General features: G+C 48.1%; 4 protein-coding genes across 9 annotated transcripts in view; 2 read left to right on the plus strand and 2 right to left on the minus strand.

Moving 5' to 3' along the window:
* The window catches only part of EIF2AK1 (eukaryotic translation initiation factor 2 alpha kinase 1), a 31,672-nt gene extending 15,590 nt beyond the window's left edge, over positions 1–16,082 (plus strand). For both annotated transcript variants that reach the window (XM_086692987.1, XM_086692988.1), the window contains 6 exons: positions 917–1,028; positions 4,185–4,285; positions 10,445–10,559; positions 11,013–11,095; positions 12,172–12,405; positions 15,719–16,082. In XM_086692987.1, coding sequence (XP_086549113.1) covers positions 917–1,028; positions 4,185–4,285; positions 10,445–10,559; positions 11,013–11,095; positions 12,172–12,405; positions 15,719–15,889 — 816 coding nt within the window. In that variant the 3' untranslated portion in view covers positions 15,890–16,082. The remainder of the gene's footprint in view (positions 1–916; positions 1,029–4,184; positions 4,286–10,444; positions 10,560–11,012; positions 11,096–12,171; positions 12,406–15,718) is intronic.
* ANKRD61 (ankyrin repeat domain 61) lies at positions 5,060–9,102 on the minus strand. Of its 2 annotated transcripts, none has more exons than XM_086692990.1 (3): positions 8,820–9,102; positions 7,776–7,870; positions 5,060–6,169 (listed from the first exon to the last, which is right to left on the minus strand). In XM_086692990.1, exons 1-3 carry the CDS (start codon positions 9,036–9,038, stop codon positions 5,224–5,226), a joined length of 1,260 nt encoding a protein of 419 aa, XP_086549116.1. In that variant the 5' UTR covers positions 9,039–9,102; the 3' UTR covers positions 5,060–5,223. The 2 variants fall into 2 exon arrangements, with proteins under 2 accessions (XP_086549116.1, XP_025779057.1); XM_025923272.2 differs by having other exon boundaries at positions 7,776–7,873; positions 8,820–9,101.
* A 670-nt stretch (positions 16,083–16,752) lies between the features above and the next one.
* AIMP2 (aminoacyl tRNA synthetase complex interacting multifunctional protein 2) lies at positions 16,753–24,783 on the minus strand. 4 transcript variants are annotated; one of them, XM_025923319.2, is made up of 4 exons: positions 24,638–24,783; positions 20,607–20,813; positions 18,117–18,348; positions 16,753–17,271 (listed from the first exon to the last, which is right to left on the minus strand). In XM_025923319.2, the coding sequence occupies exons 1-4, from the start codon at positions 24,650–24,652 to the stop codon at positions 16,883–16,885; spliced, it is 843 nt and encodes a 280-aa protein (XP_025779104.1). In that variant the 5' UTR covers positions 24,653–24,783; the 3' UTR covers positions 16,753–16,882. The 4 variants fall into 4 exon arrangements, with proteins under 4 accessions (XP_025779104.1, XP_025779101.1, XP_086549117.1 ...); XM_025923316.2 differs by having other exon boundaries at positions 24,518–24,783; XM_086692991.1 differs by lacking the exon at positions 24,638–24,783 and adding an exon at positions 23,596–24,325.
* Positions 24,784–24,801: 18 nt separating this feature from the next.
* PMS2 (PMS1 homolog 2, mismatch repair system component) overlaps positions 24,802–26,541 on the plus strand; it is a 28,324-nt gene continuing 26,584 nt past the window's right edge. Inside the window, exon 1 of the mRNA XM_086692981.1 lies at positions 24,802–25,020. Coding sequence (XP_086549107.1) covers positions 24,998–25,020 — 23 coding nt within the window. The 5' untranslated portion in view covers positions 24,802–24,997. The remainder of the gene's footprint in view (positions 25,021–26,541) is intronic.

Below are 26,541 nucleotides of genomic sequence, written 5' to 3' on the forward strand. Positions count from 1 at the left end.
CACTTTTTGTGTTGTGTGTTAGCATCATGCTGTACACATATGTTTATGCATAAAGGTTTTCTGTATTTTGGAACGTGACTTTAGGAGAGAGGAGAGGAGAGATCCCCAAGTCCATTTTCACGACACTCATTAGGGTCACACTTACATGTCGGTGAGACTCCTGCATACTCTCCCTGGTGTTGGGAATTTGTGTTTAAAAAAAACAAAATAAATCTTAAACATTAACAGAATCTATATACAGTCCGCATGCTGGGATTACAGAGCTGTATGCCATCTGTATGTATGCAGAATTAATTCTCGTTGTCCAGGACCATGTGGCTCTGTGCATGTGCTTTTCACGAAACACAAAACTTTGAGCAGAGTCCTCCAGATCCAAAGGAGTTGCGTGTGAAGGACTGTTCATCAAAACCATTTCATTTCCCTGTATTACATTTGGGGGATTTTCCTCGGCACCTAAATGGGCTCTAGCAAGCTTAATTTTTGCTCACCTTTTCCTTGAATAAGTTGTTTATGGACCCGGTGAAGCCACCACAGTGCATATACCTTGAGGTATACAGAGAGTAGAATACCACACAGCCCTTCTTTGACATGGTGCTTAGCTTTGGAAACCGTTTGTGTTGCGAGCAGACCACATAGCCTCAGCCCCCGTGCCTCCGTGTCCCATTCAGGAGCTGCTCCCATGCTCCTACCGGGCCTACCCCTGCCCCCTTGGGTTATGACACACCGTTTTCGGTATTCCTTTATTTCCCTGTCTCCTTCACTAGACCCTGGGGCTTCTTGGGTAGACACGTGCTTGTCGTCTCTTTCCTGAGCACTTAGCCCCCGTGCTTGGCCTAGAGTAGGCAGGCGAGTATCTGTTGACTGAATGATAGGAGCAAATCATGCACAGGTGGGAGCCAGCTGTGTCGCCCCCCAGGTGCAGTACCACCTGATGCTGCACATCCAGATGCAGCTGTGCCAGCTCTCGCTGTGGGACTGGATAGTCGAGAGAAACCAGCGGGGCCAGGAGTACGTGGACGAATCTGCATGTGAGTACCGTATATATCTGGAAACATTGGGCTGGGAAATCAAGACATGGGCGGTCTTCCACTGTAGGAACTATCTCCGTGTGCTTTAGGGGAACTACCTCCAGGTGCTTTAGGGGAAAAACATCACCTTTTTAACATAAAGAAACAATGGTGCTTATTTCAACATTTTTTAAGAATGGAGGTCTATAAAAAGAGAGACGTGGTTTGTTGACACCTAAGCAGTAAGACGCTAGAATTCAGGTTAATGCTTTTGGGCAAAAAAGGTCTTTTAGAATTTTTGCAAGGAAATTTAAATATTTGTGTTATTTTTTGGAACATGACACTGTGATACTCTTGCAAAATTACACCCTTAAAGAAATCGTTACAGAAGGGTAGGGGGTGAAAAGTTTGTCTCTCTGAAGATCCAGATCCCCTTCCTTCCTCTGTAGTTAGATATCCTCTAGAAATACTCCGTCAGGTTAGTAATTTCTAAAATTACCATCACACTGGTTCTCAACTTGTGCCGCACATTAGAATCACCTAGGGAGCTTTCAAAAAGGTGTCGTTGATGAGAAAGAATAACTTTAAGGTGGAGTAAGCCGACCAACATGACTTTGGCTGGTGTTCAAGGTCAGCATCTGCAGTGAAAACTCCTATTCATAGTGTGTGCCCTTGAGAAGGGGTGATGAGAGGGGCATTGTGTGTCTGGAGTCTTTCTCCCCAAAACCCATAATGCCATCTAGTTGTAAGAAAACATCAGACAAATCTCTGTCTGAGCATGTTCTACGAAGTGTCTGACCAGTACTTCTCAAAACTGTCGTGGTCGTCATAAATAGGAAAAGTCTAAGGAACTGTCACAGACCCGAGGAGCCTCGTGAGACATGACAACTAAATGTAATATGGTGTCCTGGACGGAGTCCTGGAACAGAGAAGGGACATTCAGTAAGAACTAAGGAAGTCTGAATAGTTTGTGGGCTTGTATCAGTATTTGTGCATTATTGTGACAAATGTACCATACTAATGTAGGTGTTATTAAAGGGAAACTGGGTGTGGGGTAAGTGGGAGCCATACTATCATCTCCATTTCTCTGTAGATCTAACATTGTTTTAACAAGTAAAGTCTGTTTTTTTAAAAAGGCTGTTGTCTGAGACCACACAGTAATTTTTACATAATTGGTATTGGGATAGGGTTTGGCCTTTGGTATTTATTCGAAAATTCTCTTGTCGATTCTAATGTATATTCCGTTACCAAAATTGGGGACACAAGAGACTGGGTTTTAAGTAAAGCCTCAGCTAAATACTGAGTATTAATCATTTGCTGTTCACTCCTGATGACACTGTCACCCTTTATTTGGTCTAAAATACAGGTCATTTAACCCACCCAGAATCTTAGATTAGCTTCCAGTGAAGGCAGAAACATAATGCCTCCCTCAAACATTCGAACTCGACGGCGAACTCGACGTTCGCCGCTTCTTTGGTTTACCGTGTAATCAGAACCTGGCACGCTTTTCTCAGTTCAGTCGTGGCAAGGAATAGGCAGGGTATTTTCAGTGCCCTGTTGGGTTGTATCCGTTGCTGCACAGGCATCGTAGTGCTATACGCAGATGTTTCTACAAGAAGAATGGCTTATTAAAGTCTGTATGGAGTTGTTGATCTTTCAACTTCCGTTTGGAAAATAAGTAACGCGTCCCTCATGATGTATGGGATGTCTCCGATTTACACCATCCAGGACAGTAAGCCACCATCCAGGACAATGAAAACAGGGCAAGACCGTGTATGATGTAGCTAGCTAGAACGATACATATTTTTCTTCTAAAAATACTTTAAAATACAAAGGTTTTACTTTGTAGTACTCCGGCACCGTGTGCGTTCCTTCCTGTCGCGTGTAGTTTTACAGGAGCCATTCCCAACAGTCCAGAAGCAATAGACCCCGGTTTGTATCCTGCCTCTAGCACTCACTGGCCATAAGGCTTGGGTCAAGTCAGGGGGCTGTTCTCTGCCTGTTTCCTCCCCTGTGAAATGTGGATCGGCCCATGTGATCGGGTTTGAGGAGTGAAGCAGTCGGTGTGAAGGGTGCGGTGCTGAGGGAACGGAAAGTGTTCTCCCTGGATCGGGCCCGTGTGCGGCACCGAACCCTCTAGCTGGGGCCCGAGATGGGCACCTCTTACCGACAGACCCAAGGAAGGTAGTTGTTCCAAGGCTGTGAAAGCCCCAAAGCCCTCCTTCATCCCTGCGGACAGGGGGTCGTGGCCTCGGTGTGAGGGGCGCTGGTAGTAGAGGTGCTTGTGAGTGGTACCCTTGTGTACACACCCACGCACACAGTGTTCTGTCTTCTCAAGCACTGGGCTAAGGACTTGAGTTTCCTGAGGTACATGCCAGCTGGTGCAAAAGGGGAGCGTGGGGTAGGTGAGCTGCGTAACGACGTAGGCTCATCCAGGAGAAAGGAGCCTGTCTCGTGTTGTGCTTGAAAGTAAGCAGTCTGTTTAAGGTTTACAGTGGCTGACAACAGAAAAGCTATTAAGTTCTCGTTACGATGTTCACCGAAATAGCTTAGCTGGAAAACTCCAGGATTTTTGTCTTTATCAATTTCTGTTTTAGTCCTACAGAACTTTCCCGCCCTCTAAAGTTAGGTGTTATATCATCATGGTAATAGATGAATTAAATTATTTACTTTTCCCTATACTTCATTTTTCATTTGTTAGTCAATTTTGGAAACTGCAGCATTGCAAACGTCCACGTAATGGAAGCTCACTCCTCAAGCTAGCCTAATGTATCTGTTTTTTTATTCCATTATTTGTAACAGTGTCTCTAATCCACAGTGGGTTTAGGACACCAAATTTATTAGCTGTGAGGGATGTCAGGGGTCGAAGAAGATTTAAACCTAATTTAATCTAGCCACCTGATGCCCGAAGAATGGTTTGCAAGGTAATTATTACAGGGGCTCTTGAGTGAAATTAGTGACACCAATTCTGTTCACTAGGGTGCTGGTTTGTGGTGGTTTCTGAGCCACCTGAGGAGCCCTTCTTGTCTAATTTCTAGCCATTTTGGAATGTTGATTTTGTTGAAAATCTGAACGATGTTAATGTGTTTAATGTATTTAGAACTATGTAACATTGAGATGGTAATGTAATGAGTAAAAAGACAATTAGAGAAATAAAACTTCCTCTTTTACTTGAAGGTCCCTATGTTATGGCCAGTGTTGCAACAAAAATTTTTCAAGAACTGGTGGAAGGTGTGTTTTACATACACAACATGGGAATTGTACACAGAGATCTGAAGGTAAGTGGAGAGGCTGAGTCATTGAAAGCAGCAGTAATTTCGTATCAGGGAGGACGTGGCATTGGTTCTTTGAATTAGATGGAATTATGTATCCTCTTTCATTTATCTAGAGGATTATCATTATTTTTATGTAAATTATCATCCTATAGGTCCCGAACTTTAGATTGAATTTAAAGGCAGTGATCTTTGGGCATTTGAAAATTCTCCCTGGAGGATTAGTACTGGTTTTCCAGGTAGTAAGTGTGCGGAGTACTAATATAATTGAGGACATTAAATGTATTTAATGCGGACAAAAATCCTCATAGGTTATTGCAGCCTTAGAGGTAAAATCTGTTTCTATAATTGTGTATCTTCAAGGGAATTTAATATGGCCAATTTTTTTCTGCTGTTTAAAAAATCTGTGCTTATCCTGATTTTTAATCACAACAGGCTATCAAGAAAGAACACGTTTACCTCTTTGGCAGAAGAGTTTTAAGTGGCTTTTTTTTTTTTTTAATTTTTTTAACGTTTATTTATTTTTGAGACAGAGACAGAGCATGAATGGGGAAGGGTCAGAGAGAGGGAGACACAGAATCTGAAATAGGCTCCAGGCTCCGAGCTGTCAGCCCAGAGCCCGACGCGGGGCTCGAACTCACGGACCGCGAGATCATGACCTGAGCCGAAGTCGGCCGCTTAACCGACTGAGCCACCCAGGCGCCCCTTAAGTGGCTTATTTTTGAACAAAAAGTTGAATTGTGGAAAATGTATTTAAAAGAGTATTTGGGAACAAAAAAGTTAACGTGCAGATCATTTTATTTTTTGAAAAAAGTTTAGGAACCAAATGGTTTGTACATCCGGGATGTGCAAGCTGATGGGTTCAGTGTTGCCCGGGTATGTGTCTTAGCCAGAAACCGCGCGGTGAGTTACTGAAATTCCATGGCCAGTGCCACTTGGGGGTGCTATTTCAGGAGGTAAGCTAAGTCATGAAAGCCATATACAGAATGCCACATCTTCGCGGGGAGAAGTCGCTTCAAGTGCCCTTTGTACTTCTCACCATAAATATTCCTGAGGTTCCTTTTGCAGATGTCCTGTAGGGATAAGGGTCTTTGAGATAGCTTTATGAGGGTTTCCCTTAAGAGGTGGAATTCTGGCAGCATGATTCCCGCAGGTAGAATTCCGTGGTTATTGGTCAGTCTCAAAGGATAAGAGCGATGAAGTAGCCTGGCCAGAAGCTCCGTGTCCCTTATGTTGGAACCGCGCTGAAGGTACATGTAGATGGGAGACTCCCCGTTTCTTGTTAATAGGTTGACATTTGCTTCAAATTCGAGCAAGAGATTGATAATTGCCTCTCTGCCTCCAAAACACGCCTCATGGATAGCCGTTTGACCTTCGTGGTCCCGGGCATTCACTTGGGCTCCGTGAATTAGCAGTAAACGGATGCAGTTCACGCCCGCGGCCAGCGTTCGGCCTGCTTTGCTCGACGCCGTGCACACCGCCAGCTTAAGGGCCGTGTTCCCAGTGGAGGAGATGACGCAGTTAACATCTGCTCCACAGGCAATTAATGTTTCCATCATCTCCTTGTTGAGCATGTCTGCAGCCGTGTGAAGGGGCGTCATGCTGGATTCATTAACAGCATTGATGTGGGCACCATTTTGGGCTAAAATGGAGAGCACTGGATAGGTCCCATAGGTTATGGCCAGGTGGAGGGGAGAGTGTTTGTTGCTGTTGTCTACCCGAGCGTTGACTTGGGCTCCGTGTTCGCACAAAATGCGGAGACATGTTATGGCATCGTTCTGAATGTCTGTCAGGATCCTTCGTATTCTGTTCCCCGGTTTTGTCCACGTGGTAGAAATGATCGGCCAGTGCAGCAGCATCAGGTGAAGTGTGGTAAGGCCTCTTGTGTCCCTAAAATAGTTATTCATCACAGATTATACTGTACCCACAAATGTCTGCGCTATATCCACAAGTATCTACACTGTATCCACGAATATCTATGCTGTATCAACGAATGTCTACGCTATATCCATGAATACCTACATTGTATCTACACGAAGAATTAGTGCTCAAGAAGGGAATGTCTATTTGAAGTAATTCTCCTCAACTAGTTGGAAGAAGCGTTTGGAAATCTGCATGGCCGTTTAGTCCTCGGGGTATCACGGCGTTTTGGGGGGACAGGGTGCTGTGCATCACAGCATTGGAGGGGCCTAGCTTCCTACAGCAGTTTCAGTTTTGTTACCCCTGCTGGGACTGGCCTCTCCGAGGCTGTATGTTAGTTAATCCTGTGCCCCAGCACCTCACACGGTGCTGTGGTTTAGCAGCCACGCGGGAGAGTTCCGTGGGCCTGGGTGTGACCTGGTCTTACCGCAGAGCTGAGCCGAACCGGGCCAGAACCCCCGCCGACGTGGCTCTTCATGGCCCTGCATCTGCTCCCCGCGTGTGGGGAGGTGGAACAGAAGACAGAGTCGAATCTGGAGACCCACAGCCCCCAGTTAGTGAAACCAGTTGGTCTTCACTCCCTGCGCCAACTCAGGTGCAGCCAGGGTTTTACAGCGGCCCCCGTGCGCCCCTCTGCTGAGGTCTCTCCGGGTGGCCTCCAAACTTGCTTTATTTGGCAGAGAAAAGGGAAGGCTTATTATGAATAGCTGACCGATCTGCTGAGATTTGGAAATGACTTTCAGTTCGCGTGTATTTATGTAGCGTAAGGCCCCAGGCTAGGGAGGGATAGGGTAAAACAGTCTCTGCCCTTGCAGGCCTGACAGTCTGGCACGAAAGGTGTTTCAGTAGCTAGGCCAGAATTACCTGTGGGGAGAGTTCTAAGAGTTATGAGGGCCCACGGGGGCGGCCTGTGGTGGAAGGGTCGGAAAGGGTGCACCGAGGGGCCGCTGTGGAGGAGGGGGCGCGTTGGTGATGTCCAGTCGTGGAAGGACAGCGCGAGGGTCTGCAGAGCTGGGCAGGGGTGAGGGGGGAGCCACACAGGTTGGGGGGCTTTTCTGGAGCATAGTGAGGATTTGGGGCTTTACTTTGCTGTAATGTTATGGGGCCAAGAAGATGTTGCTTCACTAGGTAGTATTTATCGGGCACTTAGTGCCTGGCATTGGTCTAGGTGGTGAAGACAGGTTGAGGAGCCACACAAGCTTCTCTTTTGTGAAGCGTACTTTCTAGGGGTGGGTGATAAAAAGATAATCCGTTGTCTGTTTCTGTTTACTTATTTTTCACCCTAGCTTAGGGTGTTAAACTCCTTGAGGGCTGCGACCAGGACTTAACGCATTTTCCACAGCATCATTGCTGAGCGCTTAATTCTCAGGATGCTTTCAGTGGGCTGCCTGGTGTGTATTCCTGCGTTTCGGCCAGTTTTTCAGAGGCTCTCATCTAGTCAGTAAGGAAACGGGCTCATTCGAGACCTAGGATTTTGTAGTCCATGACACCGAAGGATGGGTGAGTCCGGACGTGACCGGGAAGGGTAACCTAAGTCATGCATCTCCTCACTTAGAAGTGATCCCCGTCGAGTTACCTTACTTCGGGGTCAGCGCCATGTTCTAGCAAACAGAGCAAACTTTGCGCCTTGCGGTGTTTGGCAGCCAGATGAATGGGGATGATGGACTGCGTCTGCTTCGGGGGAGAAACCGAAATACGTTACAAGGAGCCCTGTGCAGGGAGAAGTGGCCATTGTGTCAGCCAGCTGTTTTGGAGGAAATACGTGTATTTAGTATCTCAGTTCGGTATTTTTTCTGGTATGTGCATGGAAATTTTCCTTCCTTTTGACTGTTTTAAAGGACCCCAAACCAGTGAGTTTCTCATTATAAAACCTGTGTTTTACATAAATGCAGATTTACCAAGGCAACAGAAATCACTTACTGAAAGCTTTGGAAGTTGATTCTTGTGGGGAGCTCATAGGGGAAAGTTAACGGTAATTGCTACTAAGTCACTTTGTCCTTAAATTAACCTGCAGGGTGATTGACAAGTGCGGTTTTGTGTTTTTTCCTACTTTGCCAGAGTTATAGTCTCAGGAGTAACACCCACATTTCCGGGGTCTCAGAGAGAACGTGGCGTGTGTCCTGTGACTCGCCGAGCTGTTTATGCCGGTTCTTAAAATGCATATGTATGTAATCAGTGGCTTCACAGTGTGACAGCAGGATGAGGGAAGAAGGTGGGGTAAGGGAGAGGGTGACTTTTTGAAAAAATAACTATAAAGGTAATTGTATAAAAATGTAGAAAATGATAAAGCATATGTAAAAAGGGGAAAAGTAATCCCTTCACACAGCTGTCATCACCATATCTGAGAGGATGGCATCAGCATTGTGCCAACTAAACTAGAACTAAACGCGTTCTAGTCCTTTCGCGTGTCCGTGTGTGTGTGTGGTAACTGGTGGGGGGGGGGGGGGACGTCGACTTAGGAGGGCCTGCTCTGGCCATGCGGTGCGCTGGGGGTGACCCGTGGGGCTGCGGGTGTGGTGGGGCCTCGAGGAGCCCGCGCGGATTAGGTGGTGGGCCTTTGGAGCAGCGTGTCTTTTCTCTACAGGTGGCTGAGCAGAAAGTGGGGCCGGGGGGGGGGTACCTGGTTCAGGAGGAGTCGGTAGCTGGAGTCGGAGTTGGCCAGAATGGTCATGGGCTGGTTGACGGGGTGGCTTCTCAGGAGCACCCGGATGGCCGCACAGTCCTGCCTCATGATGGCCTCGTAGAGCCTGATGTGGAGGGCCGCGGCTGGGCCTTCTTCCAGGGGCTTGGCCCCGTCGGCCACCAGCTCCCTGCTGCCTCTCTTGGTTATGTTTCCCATGAGCAAAACTTCAAAGAGTAGGGACTTGGAAGTTCAGGGGACACTTGTGACAGAATTGGTCAATTTTAGTCTCATTATGACCCCTTCAGTTCCATTCTAGAACTGTGAAGTTCTGTGAAGGCTTGTATCTGTGAACAAGGTTCACTTTTCTATCAGGCTCAACTTTTTAAAGCTTTGTTGTTAGGTCATACAGTGGCAGATAGAAACATGGTTTGGGGACTTTTTTCAGTCACAAAAACAGCCAAATTATCGTGTGCATGAGATCATTTCTGTGTTATTCTCCATTCGGCGATAGTTAAAAAAAAAAGAACAAAGCTAAAACAGGAATTTATAGGTGCAAATAAAAAATTAAAATTATTACATTTAAAGTAAGAAAAGCCAACTTTTAACCTAAATACGTTTTTTGTTTTGAGTAGAAGGCCTCTTCCCCTCAGTGTGGGCGCAGGTCTGTGCTGGCACAGGACTAGTTACATTGGGAGAAGTTTTGGGTCTGCACCGGTTGCTTAAATAGAGCTGAATGTGTCCCTTCACAGTCGCAGCCCTGGCTAACAGAAAAGAATCATCCAGGAGCTTTTTACAAATATCAAAATGTTCTCATTAAAAAAAGAAATCTGGGGCGCCTGGGTGGCTCAATTGGTTGAGCGTCCAACTTCGGCTCAGGTCATGATCTTGCGGTCTGTGAGTTCGAGCCCTGCATGGGGCTCTGTGCTGACAGCACAGGGTCTGCTTGGGATTCGTTCTCTCTCTTTCTCTCTCTGCCCCTCCCCTGCTTGCTCTTGCTCTCTCTCTCTCAAAATAAAAAAATAAACTTAAAAAGAAAATCAGTCTTTGGCTTGTTGGAGAAGATGATAGTTTTTAAAAGCTTCTCAGGGAATTCTGACGCTCGGCTGACCAGTTGTGAACAAAGTGTGCTCTGTTAGTGGTTCTCAAACTTGGAATAACGTGGGGACTTCTATTACTATTTTTTTGTTTATTTATCTAGAGAGAGTGTGGGGCAGGGGGAGGGGCAGAGAGAGCGAATCCCAAGCAGGCTCTGTGCTGCCAGCCTGGAGCCCAGTGCAGGGCTCGAACTCATGAACCGTGAGATCATGACCTGAGCTGAAATCAAGAGCTGGACACTTAACCAACTGAGCCACCAAGGCACCCCAACACGGAGAACTTTAAATAATACTGCTGCCTGCGTGCACCCCCAAGAATTCTGATTTTATTGGTCTGTGGAATGGCTTGGATATTGGGATTTTTTTTTAAAGCTCCTTGGTGATTCTAATGTGCACTTGAGTTTTAGAACCACTGCTCTAATTTTTCATTTTTGAGGGGCTCCCTGCTCCTGAGTTGAAAACTCTTAATGTCTATGCATTTTTACAATTTGTTTGAGAACACCAAGGAATTGTTCTGTTTGTTTACAGCCTAGAAATATTTTTCTTCATGGCCCTGATCAGCAAGTAAAAATAGGTGACTTTGGTCTGGCCTGCACGGACATCATACAGAAGAACACAGACTGGATCAATAGAGATGGGAAGAGTAAGTTTATTTTGGTTGTGTTCTTTTCTATCTTTTTTTTTTTTTTTTGGCATTAAGGAAAAAAGAGGCATGATTGAACTTGTGGATATATTTTCACAAATGTTAGAGACATACAGTGCAGGTGGGGGAGGGGCAGAGAGAGGAGGAGACACAGAATCCAAAGCAGGCTCCAAGGCTCCGAGCTGTCAGCACAGAGCCCGACGCGGGGCTCGAGCCCACAAACCACGAGATCATGACCTGAGCCGAAGTCGGACACTTAACCGCCTGAGCCACCCAGGTGCCCCTGTGCTTAAAGAGAATCACAAAGACTTAATATAATAGCAAAAGTAAGATAAAAACAAAAAGCAACCATCGTTCCTTCGGGGGCTACAGTGCCCTGCTCAGAGTCCGTGTTCTTTATTGTAGACAGTGTGAACTCCGCAGTGTTTAAATGTCTGGCTTTTCCAATCGTAGGAATGCCCACGCACACTTCCAGAGTGGGTACCTGTCTGTACGCCTCCCCTGAGCAGTTGGAAGGATCCGAGTATGATGCCAAGGTAGTATTCGCTGCCTTTCTCCCTTTTGTTAGACGGAGTCTGCGGTCATGAGTAGCAGAAGCGCAGATAAATGCGATGGCCGGTCTCGTGCAGAGGAACTGGGGAGATAACTGAGCAGGGTACCTTGTCTGTTACATCAAACTGTCAGAACAGGAAAGCTAGCTTTTCAGCAGAGTCTGACGGCACTGACTTTTAGGCTATTTTACCGCTCATAAATCCGTGGGCGTCATAAATTATTTTTGAAATGAGCCTTCCCTTTAGAAGGTCACTGTTAACCTCGGGATGCTAGAATTCATAGAAGCCTGTTTTAGCCTGCCTTTCTTCTGTTTTCTTAAAAAAATGCTAAATAACGCTACAGGAAACTGTGGTTCTTGATTCCCTTTGAAGTAGAATGAAGATACTGAAGAGTTTTAGTCCGTTTTGTTCCTTGAAGGAATGTCGAAGTAAATCCATTTCTCAGAATAACAGCCTAATAGATTTTCTTTCTTTTGATGAATCATTCAGCTTTTTAGTGACTAGGAATAAACTGTCAGAAAAAACCATGGCGGTTCCTAAAATCCTATCTGGCAAAGGCTTTTCTCTAGAAAAACTCTTTCAGGCAAAGTAACACATTTTCTGCAGCTTGTTGAACTTCCCCAGAATGCTTACCCATGTCTAGAGGCAGAGGGGGCCCCACCGGAGCAGGCCGCAGGGACACTGTGACCCCCTTAGTTGGGACCAGCCCTTGTGGGCTCACACCTCTCGCTCTGGCTGCTCCAAGCCTGGATTTGCAGGGAAGTGATAGTGTGGTAGTGATTGTGGGTGCTGGGGGTTACCCTGCCGCTCGCCTGGCTGTCCATCCTTTGTGCCCGTGGATGCCCCTTTTTGCTGTTTAGAGACAGGGATTGTGACAGTACCAGTCACCTCTCCCTCAGGGCCATTGCTGCAGGTGGCAGACACATGCTGCTGTGAGGGGTGAGTCCGCCCACTAGGTTTTCTTCCTCGTGAGGTCTGTGAACCATCCTTCCTTACAAAGGAAAGGGTACTCTCTCCCTGTGTGTTTCACCACTAAATTCCCTTTCCTCCGCTTTCTCCAGTCAGATATGTATAGCTTGGGTGTGATCCTGCTGGAGCTCTTTCAGCCGTTTGGAACAGAAATGGAGCGAGTGCAAGTTTTAACAGGTTTAAGAACTGGTCAGATACCTGAATCCCTCAGTAAGAGGTGTCCTGTACAAGCCAAGTATATCCAGCTCTTAACTAGAAAGAACGCATCTCAGAGACCGTCTGCTGTTCAGCTGCTGCAAAGCGAACTTTTCCAGAATTCTGCAAACGTATGTATATATGTATTTTCTTCATTCTTTTTTTTTAAAGTAAACTGCCCAACGTGGGACTCAAACTCACAACCCCAAGATGAAGAGTCACGCGCTCCACTGACTGAGCCAGCCAGGTGCCCCTTGTATATGGATTTTTAATACTGGGGAAAATATGAAGCTTAAAATAGAATTTGAATTGTGAATCTGATTTCACGAGGAACAGTTGAGCTTAGAATAAAGTTTGTGGGAGCCAGACATTTAAACTCCTTCCCAGAGTTCCCAGTAACACACTTTTCATAGTCCAAGAAGCGAGGTGACCACTGCCGACCGTCTACCGTAAACATGTAATTGTAGGCTGTGCTTTTTAGCCCCATCTTGCTAAGTCAGAAGGCTTTCTTTTTCTTTCCAACCGTGATGTATAACCTTTTCTAAATGATTATAACACACCTACTAGTAAAAAGGAGCACCTGGCAAAGGGTGAAAGCAGGAATTCGTGGGGGGAGGTGGAGGGACGGTGGCAGAGACCGCCTTAGCCCGTCTGCGATCCTTCCGCATGCAGGTGTGTGTCTGGTTCTCAGTCCTGTGATCGCCCCAGGACACCCCCCTTCCTTTCCTCCTTCCAGACGTGTTACAGAGCCAAGCACCGTCCCTGGTCTGCATGTACCGGAGAAACATCCATTCTGTTTCTCTAGAAACTTTCTGAGGTTTAACGAAAGCTTGATTCAAAGATACATTCGCAGATCCTCTAGCGATTTGCTCCTCCAAGTGTGGGGGAGGGCTGATGAGAATGCACAGGGTCTTGGGCTCCACCCCAGACGTGCCGAGTCAGAATCCGCATTTAACAAGACACCCCGAGTGAGTTGCACACCCTGTGCTGGAGCAGTATTGCATTCACTGCCCTGGTCCTCACGGTGCAGTCTCCAGGCAAGCAGCATAAAATCCTCAGGAACCTGCTAGAATTCTCAGGCCCTCTCTGGTGCCCTGACCTAGTCCGAGAGAAGTCCCGGGGAGGGTGAGGGAGCAGCGGTCTGTGCTTAACACACACCTGAAGTGGCTCTGATGCACGCTAGTCTGGGAACTATTTGTGCCATCTGTTTAGTGGATCTGTTTCCTACTTAAGGCTTACTAATTTTCAAGTAAAACCGTGAATTTCACTGGCTTGAATGATAAACAGGTGGGTGTAGTACTTTGCCGAGTCTTTGAAAATAGCAGATGTGGTTATTAAATTTATCTCCTCCTCCCATTTAAGTCAGATATTAGATGGGGCGCCTGGGTGGCTCAGTCAGTTAAGCGTCTACCTTCAGCTCGGGTCATGATCTCACAGTTCGTGGGTTTGAGCCCCGCATCGGGCTCTGTGCTGACAGCTCAGAGCCTGGAATTCTTTATGATATAGCCTACACATGCCTATAGAGATAAAATTTGTACATACAGGCAGTCATTGCTTTGCGTGGTCATACAGACTGAAAATGACCATGCTGAGCTCAAACCATGCAAATGGATGTTAGTAGTCAATGGGAAGTTACAGTTGTCCCGTGACCTTTAAAAATGTTTCTCAGAGAGGCACCCACATGGCCCAGTCTGTTAAGCATCTGACTTTGGCTCAGGTCATGATCTTGTGGTAAGTTTGAGCCCCGCATCCGGCTCTGTGCTGACAGCTCGGAGCCTGCTTCAGATTCTGTGTCTCCCTCTCTCTCTGTCCCTCCCCTGCTCATGTTCTCTCACTCACTCTTTCTCAAAAATAGTAAAAAATTGTTTTTAAATAAAAATGTTTCTCCAGACATTAAAACTTGTCAGTTTCAGATGTACATGGAAACGAAGCCAGTTGTAAAACTAGTATTTAGTGCACTGTGATTAAGAAAGTGTTCAGGAGTGGCGTGAACAGCGCCTGCTTCCATCTCCTAAGTAGAATTTAGGATACAGAATGAACGTCTTTTCTATGCCTTGGTGCCTTGTGTATTCCTTTTCTTTTTTTTCTTTAACATGTATGTATTTAAAAAAAATTTTTTTAATATTTATTTTTGAGAGAGACAGAGCACGAGGGGGGGGGGCAGGGGCACAGAGAGAGGGAGACACAGATTCCGAAGCAGGCTCTGAGCTGTGAGCTGTGAGCATAGAGCCCGATGCAGGGCTTGAACTCACAGACCGTGAGATCGTGACCTGAGCTGAAGTCGGACACCTAACCGACTGAGCCATCCAGGTGCCCCAGTGTTTTATGTATTTTTGAAAGAGTGCACACACACAAGTGGGGAAGGAGCAGGGGGAGTTGGGGACAGAGTTTCTGAAGTGGGCTCTGTGCTGACAGCAGAGAGCCTGATGCTGGGCTTGAACTCGTGAACCGTGAGATCCTACCCAAGCTGAAGTCGGACGCTTAACCGACTAAGCCACCCAGGTACCCCTAACTGTACACTCCTAAGTTTGGATTGGCTCCCAACATTTTATCCTTTGCACTTCCAGTGTTGTGAAATATCTCCCAAGGGTTTTTCAACATGAATTTTGCTGTTACTTTCTCTGGGACATCTTCATCCTTTTCCTCATTTATGTTAAGTCATCTTCCTGGGCCCTGGGGCTGCGCATCCCATCTGTCTGGTGGCGGCAGGAGCAGCAGCCCCACAGTCAGCTGTTTCTTCTCGAACATCACTTAGGTGTGATATGGTTTCCCCTCCAGCATCATCGCTTCTCATTAGCTTGGGGCACTTCTGTCTTGGTTGGCTGGTTCCGTTTTCAGTTATTCATTTTATTTCAGTTATTTATTTATTTATTAATTTATTTATTTAAAAAGATCTTAATTTTTTTTAATGTTTACCTATTTTTGAGAGAGAGACAGACTGCAAGTGGGGGAAGGGCAGAGAGTCGGGGAGACACAGAATCTAAAGCAGGTTCCAGGCTCAGATCTGTCAGCACAGAGCCTGATGCGGGACCGGACCCCATGAACTGTGAGATGTGAGATGACACAAGCTGAAGTCGGACGCTTAACCAGCTGAGCCACCAGGGGACCCAGTTATTCATTTTTAAAAACTGTCTCATGGGTTTGTCACTGGGGACGAGTAGGCAACACAACCACACACATTGGCAGTACTGACGCAGTGACCAAGCACTGACAGTCAGAGTGATGCTTGGCCCCTGGTCGTACATCGTGGACTGAGGTGCTGACAGTTGCGGTTATGCAACAGTGGGAACCTCCCCCTCGAACACATTGCTGGGTGCCTGGCGCTGCTTCCCTAGCCGCGGTAACTGGAATTCAGGCCCACCGGAAGCATGCGGAGGGAGGAATGCCTGGATGTTTAAAATGGAGGAAGCCGTTTTAATGGAGCTTAAAATGTTCTTCTTACAGGTTAACCTCACTCTACAGATGAAAATAGTAGAGCAAGAAAAAGAAATTGAAGAACTGAAGAAGCAGCTGAGTCTCCTTTCTCAGGACAGAAGGGCTAAGGACGACACGAAGGACGGGAGTGTGCCCGTCTCGCCTTCATCAGGCTCTGTAAATGTGACCTTGGACTTCTAATCCTTCAGTCAACTGGAATGTAAATTTTTAGTCTTTATTAGGGTATGGATGGTATACTTGTATTTAGTGAACCTGTACAAGACTTATTAAAGTTGTAGAAGTTCCCCCAAACTGCTTTTCCTTCAGGCATTCTTCCACAAGCCAGCATTCTGGACTGAAGCCTTCTCTAAACTAAACCTATTTTTTTGCCCTTGTCCTTGTCTATGAGTTCCTGATTTTTAATATCACGGTCTCTGCCGTCTCTGAAAGCAGAGATTTAGACACCGGGCTCAATTTGTTCTCCTTTGAGCTCTGCCTGTCGACCACCAAGCCCTCCTCTGGAACATTCTGCACAGATCTGGGTTTGTGCCCATCCCATCACTGCCCACGCCCAGGCCTGCACGCTCGCCGGACTGGATCACTGCCCGTCTTCCTCCCCCTTCCGTGCCATTGCTGCCAGTTCATTACCAGGAAGACATCTGTGCAGATCACTCCCTGGCTCAGAAGCTCCTGCTGGCTGTCTGCCGCCTCTGAGATACAGCTTCAGCTTCTTAGCATTACAGTGTGCATCATCCAGCCTTTCTGTTCCCTTCACCTTCAGCTCGGCGTCCTTCCAAAACCACGCCCTTCTTGAGCTTTGTGCCTCTTCCCCCAGATGATCTGAATGATCTCACGGTAGCTCTGGGATGTGTGTACCTGTTCTCCCCGCCCTGTTCCCACGGGGCGCGCCTTTGCTCCCACAGGGCCGGCTCCCGGCCAACCTATGTTCCCCAAAGGCAGCCATGGGAGATGTTCACTGCATCTCAGAAACGTCTGCCACGTAGCCTGCAGCCATCCTGGTATATTGCACACAATGTTGCTGAGTTTTAAATAAAGGAAAACCATAAATTGTGATACCTTTATTCATTCTAGACAACTGAGCTAAGCAGACTTTGATTTTAGTACAAGTCCTTTACCCCCAACAGGCAGGAAACAGCACCATTCATGAAGTCAGCCTTTTACAGGTACCGAAATTCACTGAAGGAGCTTGAGGGCAGTGTTGAAGGGGGCCAGGTTCTCACACGCCCTCATCCACTTCTGCACGTTGGCCGGCACTGTCATGCTGCCGCCTCCCGTTTGCTGGAGCACGGACCACAGCACCACATCTGCCACAGTGAGTTCATTCCCAACCAGCCAGGGGCTCTTGCCAAGAGCGGAGTTCATGGAGCGGAACACAGCGGCTTTTTCTTTACTGCTTCCCTCTTTTAGCTGAAAAACCGCTATATCTACCCAGCTATCTATGAGGGTTAAATTCACAGCATTCTGCTTCTGGCCAAACAGAGAGAACAGAAACCGGGCGATGTTCCCTTCTCCTTCGATGGGACACATCGTTTGGACGCTGAACTTCATCTGCGTCTTCGGCACTGAAGGGAGAAAAGCACACCATGTAATGGCCATGAGAGCAGCCCTCAGAAGGAAGTGCCTGAACGATGGGGAAGGGGATTTGCCAGTTGTGAACCGGTGGCAAGGGAAAGGGGTTTCAAGATCACGATTTTAGCCTGTCTCCAAAAAGTGCACTTTTCAAGAGAGTTTAAACCGGATGGGTGGAGAACGTAAACTCTGTTGAAAGAGTAAGCGTTTCTGGTATTTGATTATGATGGTTTTCAAGCTAGAAAGGCCCTCAGACCATCTACTCCAAGCCCTGTGCCTAACAATTTGCAGGATGAGGACTGGTCACCAGGAGTCCCACGTGCCATGCTGGGAGCTCCGTCTACTTTCACGAGGGCTCCTTACGGGTTGCTGAGGCGGCGAGGGGGTTCTGGATGAACCTCGCTCTGGATGAACGAGGGGGTTCTGCTCACTCCACTACCATATAAACGTAACCAGGAGAGGCATACGTCAGAGGGACGGCGAAGAAAGGACAGCCTGCCACCCTTTCCAGGCTATTTGAAAAGATAACGCTGATGTCCCTGTAATACGTCTGGAAATGGGAGGTCAAGGTGGCCAAGACTGCCCTTTCTCTCCTGCTCTAGCTGGTCAGACAGGATCCTCCCTAAAACCGCTGTCAGAGACGCTAACCTTCCTAGAGGAAGGAGGACATCTTTGCCTCAAGGTTCATCTGTGCTCCTTTTCTAGAACTACCTGACATGCTTCCTAGACTTTGAGAGAATTTGACCTGATAGTAAGTCATGGTCCTGGCCCCTTAGGAAAGGCACGGTGCACGGCTCAGTCAAGGGCACATGAGCCCAGCCCAGGGCCGTCTGCTTACCATTCTTCCAAATTAGAGTAAAACCCAGCTGATACTCGTGACGGGGCTGTTTTTTGGTCTGGTCGCCAAAGCACTTGAGGAGGTTTTCTGGCACACTCTTAACTGCAGAGTGCGTGTGAACGGTGGACAGGACCCTGTAGTGGTCACACAGGAGCCTGTGCAGCACGAGCAGGGACAGGGGAGGGGAGGCAGGGTTTGCGTTGATCACGATGTCTTTCAGCGCCCCGTAATCCTGCGGGAGAAACCCAAACATGAGGAACGTTAACAGCAACTCGATTGTATGTAATTGTACCAGGTGCCGTTCTTAGGGCCTGACCAGGGTTATTTAACTGGGTCCTCGACGCCCACGAAGAAGGTCCTGCTCTCACCCCATCTCACAGCTGAGGAAGCTAGTTCTGGGGGGCAGATGACCCGCCAGGCCCACAGCTTGGTAAGAAGTGGAGCGGGGACGGGAGCCGACTGCAGCCCCTTCACCTCTGCGCTGTTGGCCCTCGACACCGTGAAATCAGGAAAACGACACATGAAGAATGACACCACTGGGGCAGCAGGGTGGCTCCGCCGGTTGAGCACGTGGCTCATGATTTTGGCTCAGGTTGTGATCTTGCAGTTGGTGGGACTGAGTCCCACATCAGGCTCTGCGCTGACTGTGTGGAGCCTGCTTGGGATTCCCTCTCTCCCTCTCTCTGCCCCTGCCCTGCCTGTGGGCGTACTCTCAAAATAAATACAGGTAAAAAAAATAATGGCACTACTATTTGTTCCTAAGTTATTGAAGAAAAAAAAAACCCCACACACGCAATTACTCCATTCACTGAATCTTTCCAACACCAGACCACCTAACAGGACAGTTTCTATGTCAATTTGTGTGTGAGTTACGTGTCAATACCAAGTCCCCTGAAAAAGGGCACAGTTCCAAATGTCCTTGGTGATGGCAAGTGGGCAAAGTCTAAAAAACTAGGTGTTAACTGAAGTGCTATGAAGTGCTAAAATGTACTGCTCTTTTAGATGCAGACTTTATGCATTCATTTTAATTTTCTTTTTGAGAGAGAATGGGCACGTGTGCAGGAGGGGCAGAGAGAGGGAGAGGGAATCCCAAGCAGGCTCCACACCCAGTGCCTTGGAGCCCTAAATGGGGCTCGATTTCATGATCGTGAGATCATGAGCTGAGCTGAAATCAAGGGTCAGAAGCTTAAGCAACTGAGCCACCCAGACGCCCCTCCCTCCTTTTTTATTTTAGAGAGAGTGGGCACAAGCAGGGCAGAGGGAGAGAGAGAGATATTCTTAAGCAGGCTCCACACAGCACAGAGCCAAATGCAGGGCTCGATCCCATGACCCTGGGATCATAACCTGAGCCAAACTCAAGCTGCACACTCAACAGACTGAAGCACCTAGGAGGCCCATGTTATAATAAATGAACTCTTACAACACTCTGGAGGCCAAGTTCCTCGGCTTTCTGTACACAGCCTGCCACAATCTGGCCAAGAGTCTTGCCCCTCCTGACCGAAGCCTGTCAGGTCAACCTACGGTGAATACGCTGCAATTCTCTGAACAGCATCACTCGACGCTGTGCCTTCTGAGGTAACAAAATTCATCTTATGCACCATGTGCCCTGGGAAGCCTTCCCAGCACCCTGACACACTGGCACAGCTGTGTGTGATCGCCCACTCATCAACCCGACTGGCTCCCTGAGGAGCCTGGCTGGGTCTCTGGGTGCTCAGTGCAGGCAGACATACCGGATGAGGAAAGAACCCAAGCGCAGAGGTCCTGAGTTACCGGGACGCGCTGCGACCACACCTCCACGTGTTCACGCTTCCCCGAGAGCTCCACGTCCATCACCGATTCCAGAGGACGGGATTAGCAGAGGTTCTTGGGACCCCCCTTTTGTGCCCTCAATAAACACCACTTTGAAATGAGATTCTTTCTCTGCATATCAGACTGTCACCTAAGCTAGCTAAATCCTGCAGACTGATCACTAAAGGCGGTGCGCGCAACTTAATTCTAAGACCGCAAACTGAATGTAACAAAAGACACTTGACATGTGAGACTGTAGCTGGGCAGCCAACGCTCTGAAGTCCAGGCTGCTGTCAGGGTCAGGATGGACTTACGTGAACCAGAGAAATGCTCAGGTGACCTAAGGTCTGTTTCTCCAGGCTCGGAGGCTGTGAATGACACCCACCTCCGGCCTGCGTCACACGTGGCATGGAATGGCGGGAGCTGTGACCGGACTCCTTTCCTTGCCTAAGGGTGTTCCCAGCTCTTCTCCACCAGGTCTGAGAAGTCAAGCAGCTTTAGTGCTTGCTCTGGCTTTGCTCATAGCTCACGAATCTTGTTTTGTGCACAGGCACAATCGTTGAGGGGAGAAAAAAAAGAACATGCTCCTCGTACCCACCTCTGAGAACTGGAAAACCAAAGCTTGAATCACGCGAGCACAACTTTCTGGCACTCACAGCAGCCGAGCGTGCTGATGTTCTTTAGCTCTCCAGGTGAACTTACCTTTCCAAGCACTGAGTTTAAGTCCAACGCGCTGGTCGAGAAAGCAGCGGGCTCGTCAGCTTGGATTATGTTGGTTACGTCCACGTCTGCGTCTGGTGTCTGAATCATCTTCGAGAGGCCGTCAACCGCAGCTTTCAATTCATAGAGACGTTTTAAAATATCATCTTGGCGGGACTCAAGGGCTTGAAGAGATGGGTCGGACTCTTCCTAAACAAACCAACATCAACACGTTCATCTCCTCTAACGTCACAGAAGCATTTACATTTGATCCTTTGTCTTCTGCTGAGTTCCATGAATTCATCAATACCCCCCCACCTCTGAAAAGAATTAAAATGAAGTAGCAGAATCATCTCATTTTCCAATAGGTCCTGCAAATCGATCCACAAATGTTTCAGAACAAATAAAGAATGTGACTGAAAGCCATTCTGAAATTGTAGGACTATTTCAGGTAATTTAAGAACAGAGGAGAATGATGGATGAACATAAATCTTATTTCTTTATTCTCAGTATCAAATTAGTTCAAAATACTTTGCTTCAACAAACAGAAAAAGATGGGGGGGAGGGCAATGAGAATGTAACTGAGAAATTTATACAAATAGGAGAGAAAATGGAGCAGAAGCAGGCTCAACACAAAGTGTCATTGGCTTGGAAAGGTATGTCCATGGAGTCAGATGATCTATTCCCCACATCGTTCTTAAGGCAATGCTGGCACTCTCTTAGAGTCATCCAGAACTTTTTCACACTAACATCCTTTACTCACTGAATCTCTGCATTCTTCTTGCCTGGTATAGTCACTGCTATACAGTGAGTAACCAATAACATTCACTGAGGAATAAGTCTCAAACCTCTACAGGCTTACTTTAAAAAGCACTAACAACCCTCTCAATAAAGTCACATCGTACAACCTATTTCCAGATTCACGAGCTCTCATAACGGATAATCCATTTTGAGCTGAGAGAAGAGTATGTTAAGCAAGAAGAAAATGCTCGTAACTAGAAAGAATAGTCAATACGGCAGTGACCTTGACGTGACTGTAAACGTGCACTCACGATGCACTGTATTTTGTGTGCTGGTAAGCCTGATGTTCTCAGGAACTTTTCTTCCTCGCACAGCCACTCATAACACTGCCCTCGCACAGATCTAGTTCATCACCAGGTGAGGTCCATTTCCTGGAGTTCATCGGCTTCTAAGCTTTCCTCAGCTGTCACTGCCCAAGTTGAAGACACCACTTCTCACCTAGCCTGCTTCCGCTGGTCACCTTGCTCCCATTGGGGTCACCCTTCCAATCCGTCCCTAAGATGGCAGAGAGATTAAAACAAATGTTGATCCAGTCACCCCACCTCCATGTTAACCTCTTAGGCTCTTTGCCTAAAAAACAAAGCCCTTAAGAAATAGTCTGCATTGGAGCACCTGGGTGGGTCAGTGGGTTGAGCGTCCGACTCCAGCTCAGGTCACGGTCTCAGGCTTCATGAGTTCGAGACCTGCATCAGGCTTACTGCCATCAGTGAAGAGCCCACTTTGGAACCTCTGTCCCTCTCTCTCAAAAATAAACATTAAGAAAGAAAGAGACAGAGAGAGAAAGCAAGCCAGCCAGCCAGCCTGTCTGACTTGTCCTCTGGGTACTTCTCACATATCGCTCCCCCTGGAGCTGTGCTCTACCTATGCTGCCCTTCGGGTCCCTAAAACACACCATGTCCCCACCTACCACAGGGCTCTTATTTATTCTGTTCCCTCTATCTGCAACACTCCTCTCTCTTCTCCTAGACCTTAATCTGCACTTTCTCGCCTCCCCTAGCCTGCCACTCTGGTTTAAGCTCCAAAAGCAAAGAAACGTAAGATAATTGGCTTGCGGGTGGAGCAAAGAAGAACAAAGACTTCAGTGTGCCAATTAAATAATTAGGGGCTGACTAGAAAGAAGTCTGAATTCAAGATGTGTGACAGGCACGGCAACTCCTGTGTAACGTCCTTGTGTTCTTCAATGATAGTCCTCGAGTGCTCTCCCAGTTTCTTTTAATCAGCCTTATTGGTGCACTGTGTGTGCACAATCGTGCTCCTTTCTACACACGGCAGCAGGGTGTCCCTGACGAGCCAGGGCAGAGAAGCACCTATTGTGTTCACCGCGCCAGTCAACACACCGAAGACGGTCCGAAGACTGACTGGGAGCCCCACTCAGCTTGATTTCACGCCTCCTGGGGTGAGGAATGAGGAAGTGCTCACAATCTGCTTTACCTATGCCATTTTGCTGGCCTGTGGCTTGTTTTCCCGCTCGGATTAGCCTGTGACTCGGCATGTCGTGTTTATCCGTTTTATTTTATTAAAAAAAATTTTTTTTTTCCAACATTTATTTATTTTTGGGACAGAGAGAGACAGCATGAACGGGGGAGGGGCAGAGAAAGAGGGAGACACAGAATAGGAAACAGGCTCCAGGCTCTGAGCCATCAGCCCAGAGCCTGACGCGGGGCTCGAACTCATGGACCGCGAGATTGTGACCTGGCTGAAGTCGGACGCTTAACCGACTGCGCCACCCAGGCGCCCCTATCCGTTTTATTTTAGATGTATTTTAGAAGCGGTTTATTCTTTGTGTTGCTCCCGTTTACCTTGGAGATGCTTGATTTCTAATTCTCTGTCTACACTGTTGTCCTGAGCTTAAGAAGTGGGGCTGGCTGGCTTCTAAGTTAGAGGTTCACAGTTAAAAGTCCAAGGAAGTTAAGCAGCACACCAAGAAGAAAAAAAAAAAAAAAAAAAAAGACTTGGTCTCAAATGAGACAGTGGCACTCCCAACTCTGGGTCTGGGTTTTGTTTTTAATTCCCTGCAACTGTCCTGTGTCCAGTGACGGGCATTGGATCATGGTGCTATTTCTGTCCTAGCTCCCTAGTGAGACAACTGTGTCACCATTTTCCAGCTAACCTAACCACCCGCCTTCCAATCTAGGCAGAAGGCTATTAAAACAAATTGAAGGATAACTCTCCCCGGGAGAACAAAAGTTACCTGTTCACTCATCTTCAGTCAGAATGGAGGGAAGGTGTCTCCTGTTGGAAACCTAAGAAGTGTATCTGCGGCCCATAAAAAACGAAACAAAAAACACGAAAGGCTTGGGCAGAGGCTTTGGAAAAGAGACCACTAGAATGGCCAGCCCTCAGGAAAAAGCGCTCCACTGGCCCAGAAATCTGGAAAACCCGAACTGAAAGGACACCAGGCTCCCCCGGTCCACCCGCCCGCGCTGGGGAGGGTGCCAGCGCCAGGAGCTCCGGGCCCACCGCCGGGGCGCACACGCCGCTTAGGGAGGCGGTGCACCCGGTGCAGGTGCAGGCGGTCCAGTCCCAGGGCGAGCACGCACACCCTAGGCCTGCTCGCGCGCGACAGCGGCCGCTGCGGACCCGCTGCCCGCGATCCCGAGGCAAGCCTGCGGGAGGCGGCACGACAGCGACGCGGCGGCTTGGGGACGCAGGCTTAGGGCGCAGGGACCGCGGAAGTCGGGCCCTGGGGGCGCTGACAACGTTAACCAGGGTGGCGGGGACACCGGGGTTCGCCTAAGGATTCCTCAAAATTAACATTTACGTGCTCCTCACTTTGCTGTGGCCAAAATTTGGTAACAAAAAACCTTAAGTAACCATAAGCGGGAAAAAGAGATACAAGAGGATTAGAGCTTTTAATAGACAAAAGCAGGTACAGAGAACTGGCGGGAGCGTGAAGCCGGGCCTCCACCACTCCCCACTGCAGCTTGTCGGATCTCAGGGCTCCAGCCGGAGGAGACGCGACCCTCAGCCCCTCACCCCCGACTGACCCGGCCAAGGCGCCTGCGCACTGGGCGGAAGACCCGGGGATGTGACTTCGCGCTTGCGCACTGCAAAAGGGTGGAAAACGTACGCACAGGGCGGGTGGGGGCGGGGAGGGACACGCGCGCTCCTACCTGCACGTGGCCTGAGTCCGGCGCTGGACTGCCGGTTCTGGCGTGCACGTTGGGGAGCCGGTACATGCAGGTGGGAAGCTCTACACGGAGAGATGCGCTGCCCTCGTGATAGGGCTTTACCTGGTACATCGGCATCGTGGGAACCAAAGGACGGAAAGTGGCAGATGAGGGACACGAACGCTGAGAAACCGTCCGAGACGACGACACACTGCGGCCACGTCCTTTCCGATCCGGCTGCGGCCTTTCGGGAAAGCGCAGTCCGTATGGTCTAATTGGCCCGCGCCCTCTTACCTCACGGCCTCGACCTTTTACACAACCAATCAGCAAGAAGGAGGTGTGGGAATCGTCGGCTGCCCCATCCGGAAGGGGCGGGGCACAGTGTCGGAAGCGGCCAATGGGCAGCCGGGAGGCCGAGCCTCCGTGGGAGCGGCGGCGGCGGGAACTGTCCCGAGTCCCGGAGGTGGGTCACATTCTGGATCCATGGAGCTAGCCGAAGGGCCAAGGTGAGAGGTGCTTGCAGTGTCCCCTCGCGGTCGCTCTCCCTGAGGTCCACGGCGTTCCAGATTCCTGGAATGGAATGGAAGGAGGACGCAGCGTTGGGCGAGCCGGCGCGGAGGCCCCGGAGCGAGCCCCCCTACCTGCTGCCCTTTGGGCTCGGCGGGAGCATCCGGTCGGCTCCCTGCAGACTCTGCTCTGACGCCGCCACACGTCCATGGACTGGAAGCCGGAGCACGAAGTGCCTGGAGACTGAATTCATTTTTTCTCTGCCTGGTTTCTTTCTTTTCTTTTTTTGAAAATTGAGGTTATTTTGGGGAGGCTTCAAGGCAAATGCTAATTTGCATAGCCGCACCGTTTTTGAAAATGCAGAACTTTTGTATCTCTTCGAGTATGTCATTGCTGGTTAGTAAACTGCATGCAGTTCAGAGCGGCGAATCTTCAGCTAGCACTGTTGAATTCAGTGTCAGCTTCCTGAACCCAGATTCGCGGTCTGTGTTTAAATGTTTCATCCCCAGTCCTTAAAATAAGTATCAGAAGTGGACTTGTTAGCCAAATAAATAAGTTTAAGAGATACTTCTTTCCATTTTATATTGTCATCTGCAGTTTCCACATTTAAGAGAAACCTGAGCGAAATTTTTTTCAAGGTAGAATGAAGAGTAAAGATGTTTGTTCCCTTTATCTTATAAGAGTTTATCGAAGGTCTGCTGTGTGTTAGATGCTGTGGGAGAAGACCCAAAGATTTCTCTCCCATGGAGGCTTCTGGGTTCTGTTACATCCACATTATCAATTAAACTGCTTACAAGAAATTGCTAAATCAACGAACATAAGGAATACGTTCTTGGGATGACAGGAGTTTGCCAGGCAGAGGAGGAAGAGGGGAGCAGTCTAGACCAAAAGATTTGTATGTGTGTCTAAAACAGCTTGTGATATTCAGGAAACAGTTTGCTATTACTAGAATGTAAGGGAGTTGGTGAAGGGAGAGGATTGGAGAGAATGAGAGAAAAGTAGACTGGGGTCCAGTTAGGACGAGATTTTAAACTTAATATAGGAGACAGTGGGACGCTAGTAGATTTTTCAAAAAAATTTTTTCCTAAAGTTTATGTATTTTTTTTAGCAATCTGTATGCCCAAGGTGGGACTTGAACCCAGGACCACAAGATCAGAAGTCCCATGCACCTCCGACTGAGCCAGCCAGGTGCCCCAACAGTAGTAGATTTTTCAGCAGAGAAATTATTTGGCCAGATTAATGATTTTTAAACTGATGGTTTCATGGAAGGTGGATCGGAGTAGGGAGAAAGTGGAAACAGATTGGTTGGGAAACTCTTAAAGCAGGTATAGCAAGAACTTTGGGGGAGTCTTTGCTACGGCAGCAGCCAGCAGCCTGGAATGGGAGTGGAGATTCAAAGGCTTCTTTGGGAGTAGTGATAGAACCAGTACCCAGTTTCTAAGATGGTTTTGATTTTAACATAAACACTGTGTATTGCCCACCATACTTGTGGTTTTTCAAATCGTGTGAGAAATGTTGTT

Source organism: Puma concolor, chromosome E3 (genome assembly GCF_028749965.1).
Source record: "Puma concolor isolate L17-30 chromosome E3, mPumCon1.1.hap2, whole genome shotgun sequence".
NCBI lineage: Eukaryota > Metazoa > Chordata > Mammalia > Carnivora > Felidae > Puma > Puma concolor.

What these genes read in the sequence shown, in the direction of transcription:
- ANKRD61 (XM_025923272.2), bottom strand. Translation starts at nt 9,038, where the DNA reads ATGGGAAACATAACCAAGAGAGGCAGCAGGGAGCTGGTGGCCGACGGG. An exon ending in ACCGACTCCTCCTGAACCAG is followed by an intron (nt 7,874 to 8,819) that starts GTACCCCCCCCC and finishes TCTCCCCCGAAG; the next exon opens with CAGACGCAGTCCATCATCCC. An exon ending in GGCGCTGACCCCGAAGTAAG is followed by an intron (nt 6,170 to 7,775) that starts GTAACTCGACGG and finishes TAACTATTTTAG; the next exon opens with GGACACAAGAGGCCTTACCA.
- AIMP2 (XM_025923316.2), bottom strand. Translation starts at nt 24,652, where the DNA reads ATGCCGATGTACCAGGTAAAGCCCTATCACGAGGGCAGCGCATCTCTC. An exon ending in TAAACTCAGTGCTTGGAAAG is followed by an intron (nt 18,349 to 20,606) that starts GTAAGTTCACCT and finishes TTTCTCCCGCAG; the next exon opens with GATTACGGGGCGCTGAAAGA. An exon ending in TACTCTAATTTGGAAGAATG is followed by an intron (nt 17,272 to 18,116) that starts GTAAGCAGACGG and finishes TTCTCCCTTCAG; the next exon opens with TGCCGAAGACGCAGATGAAG.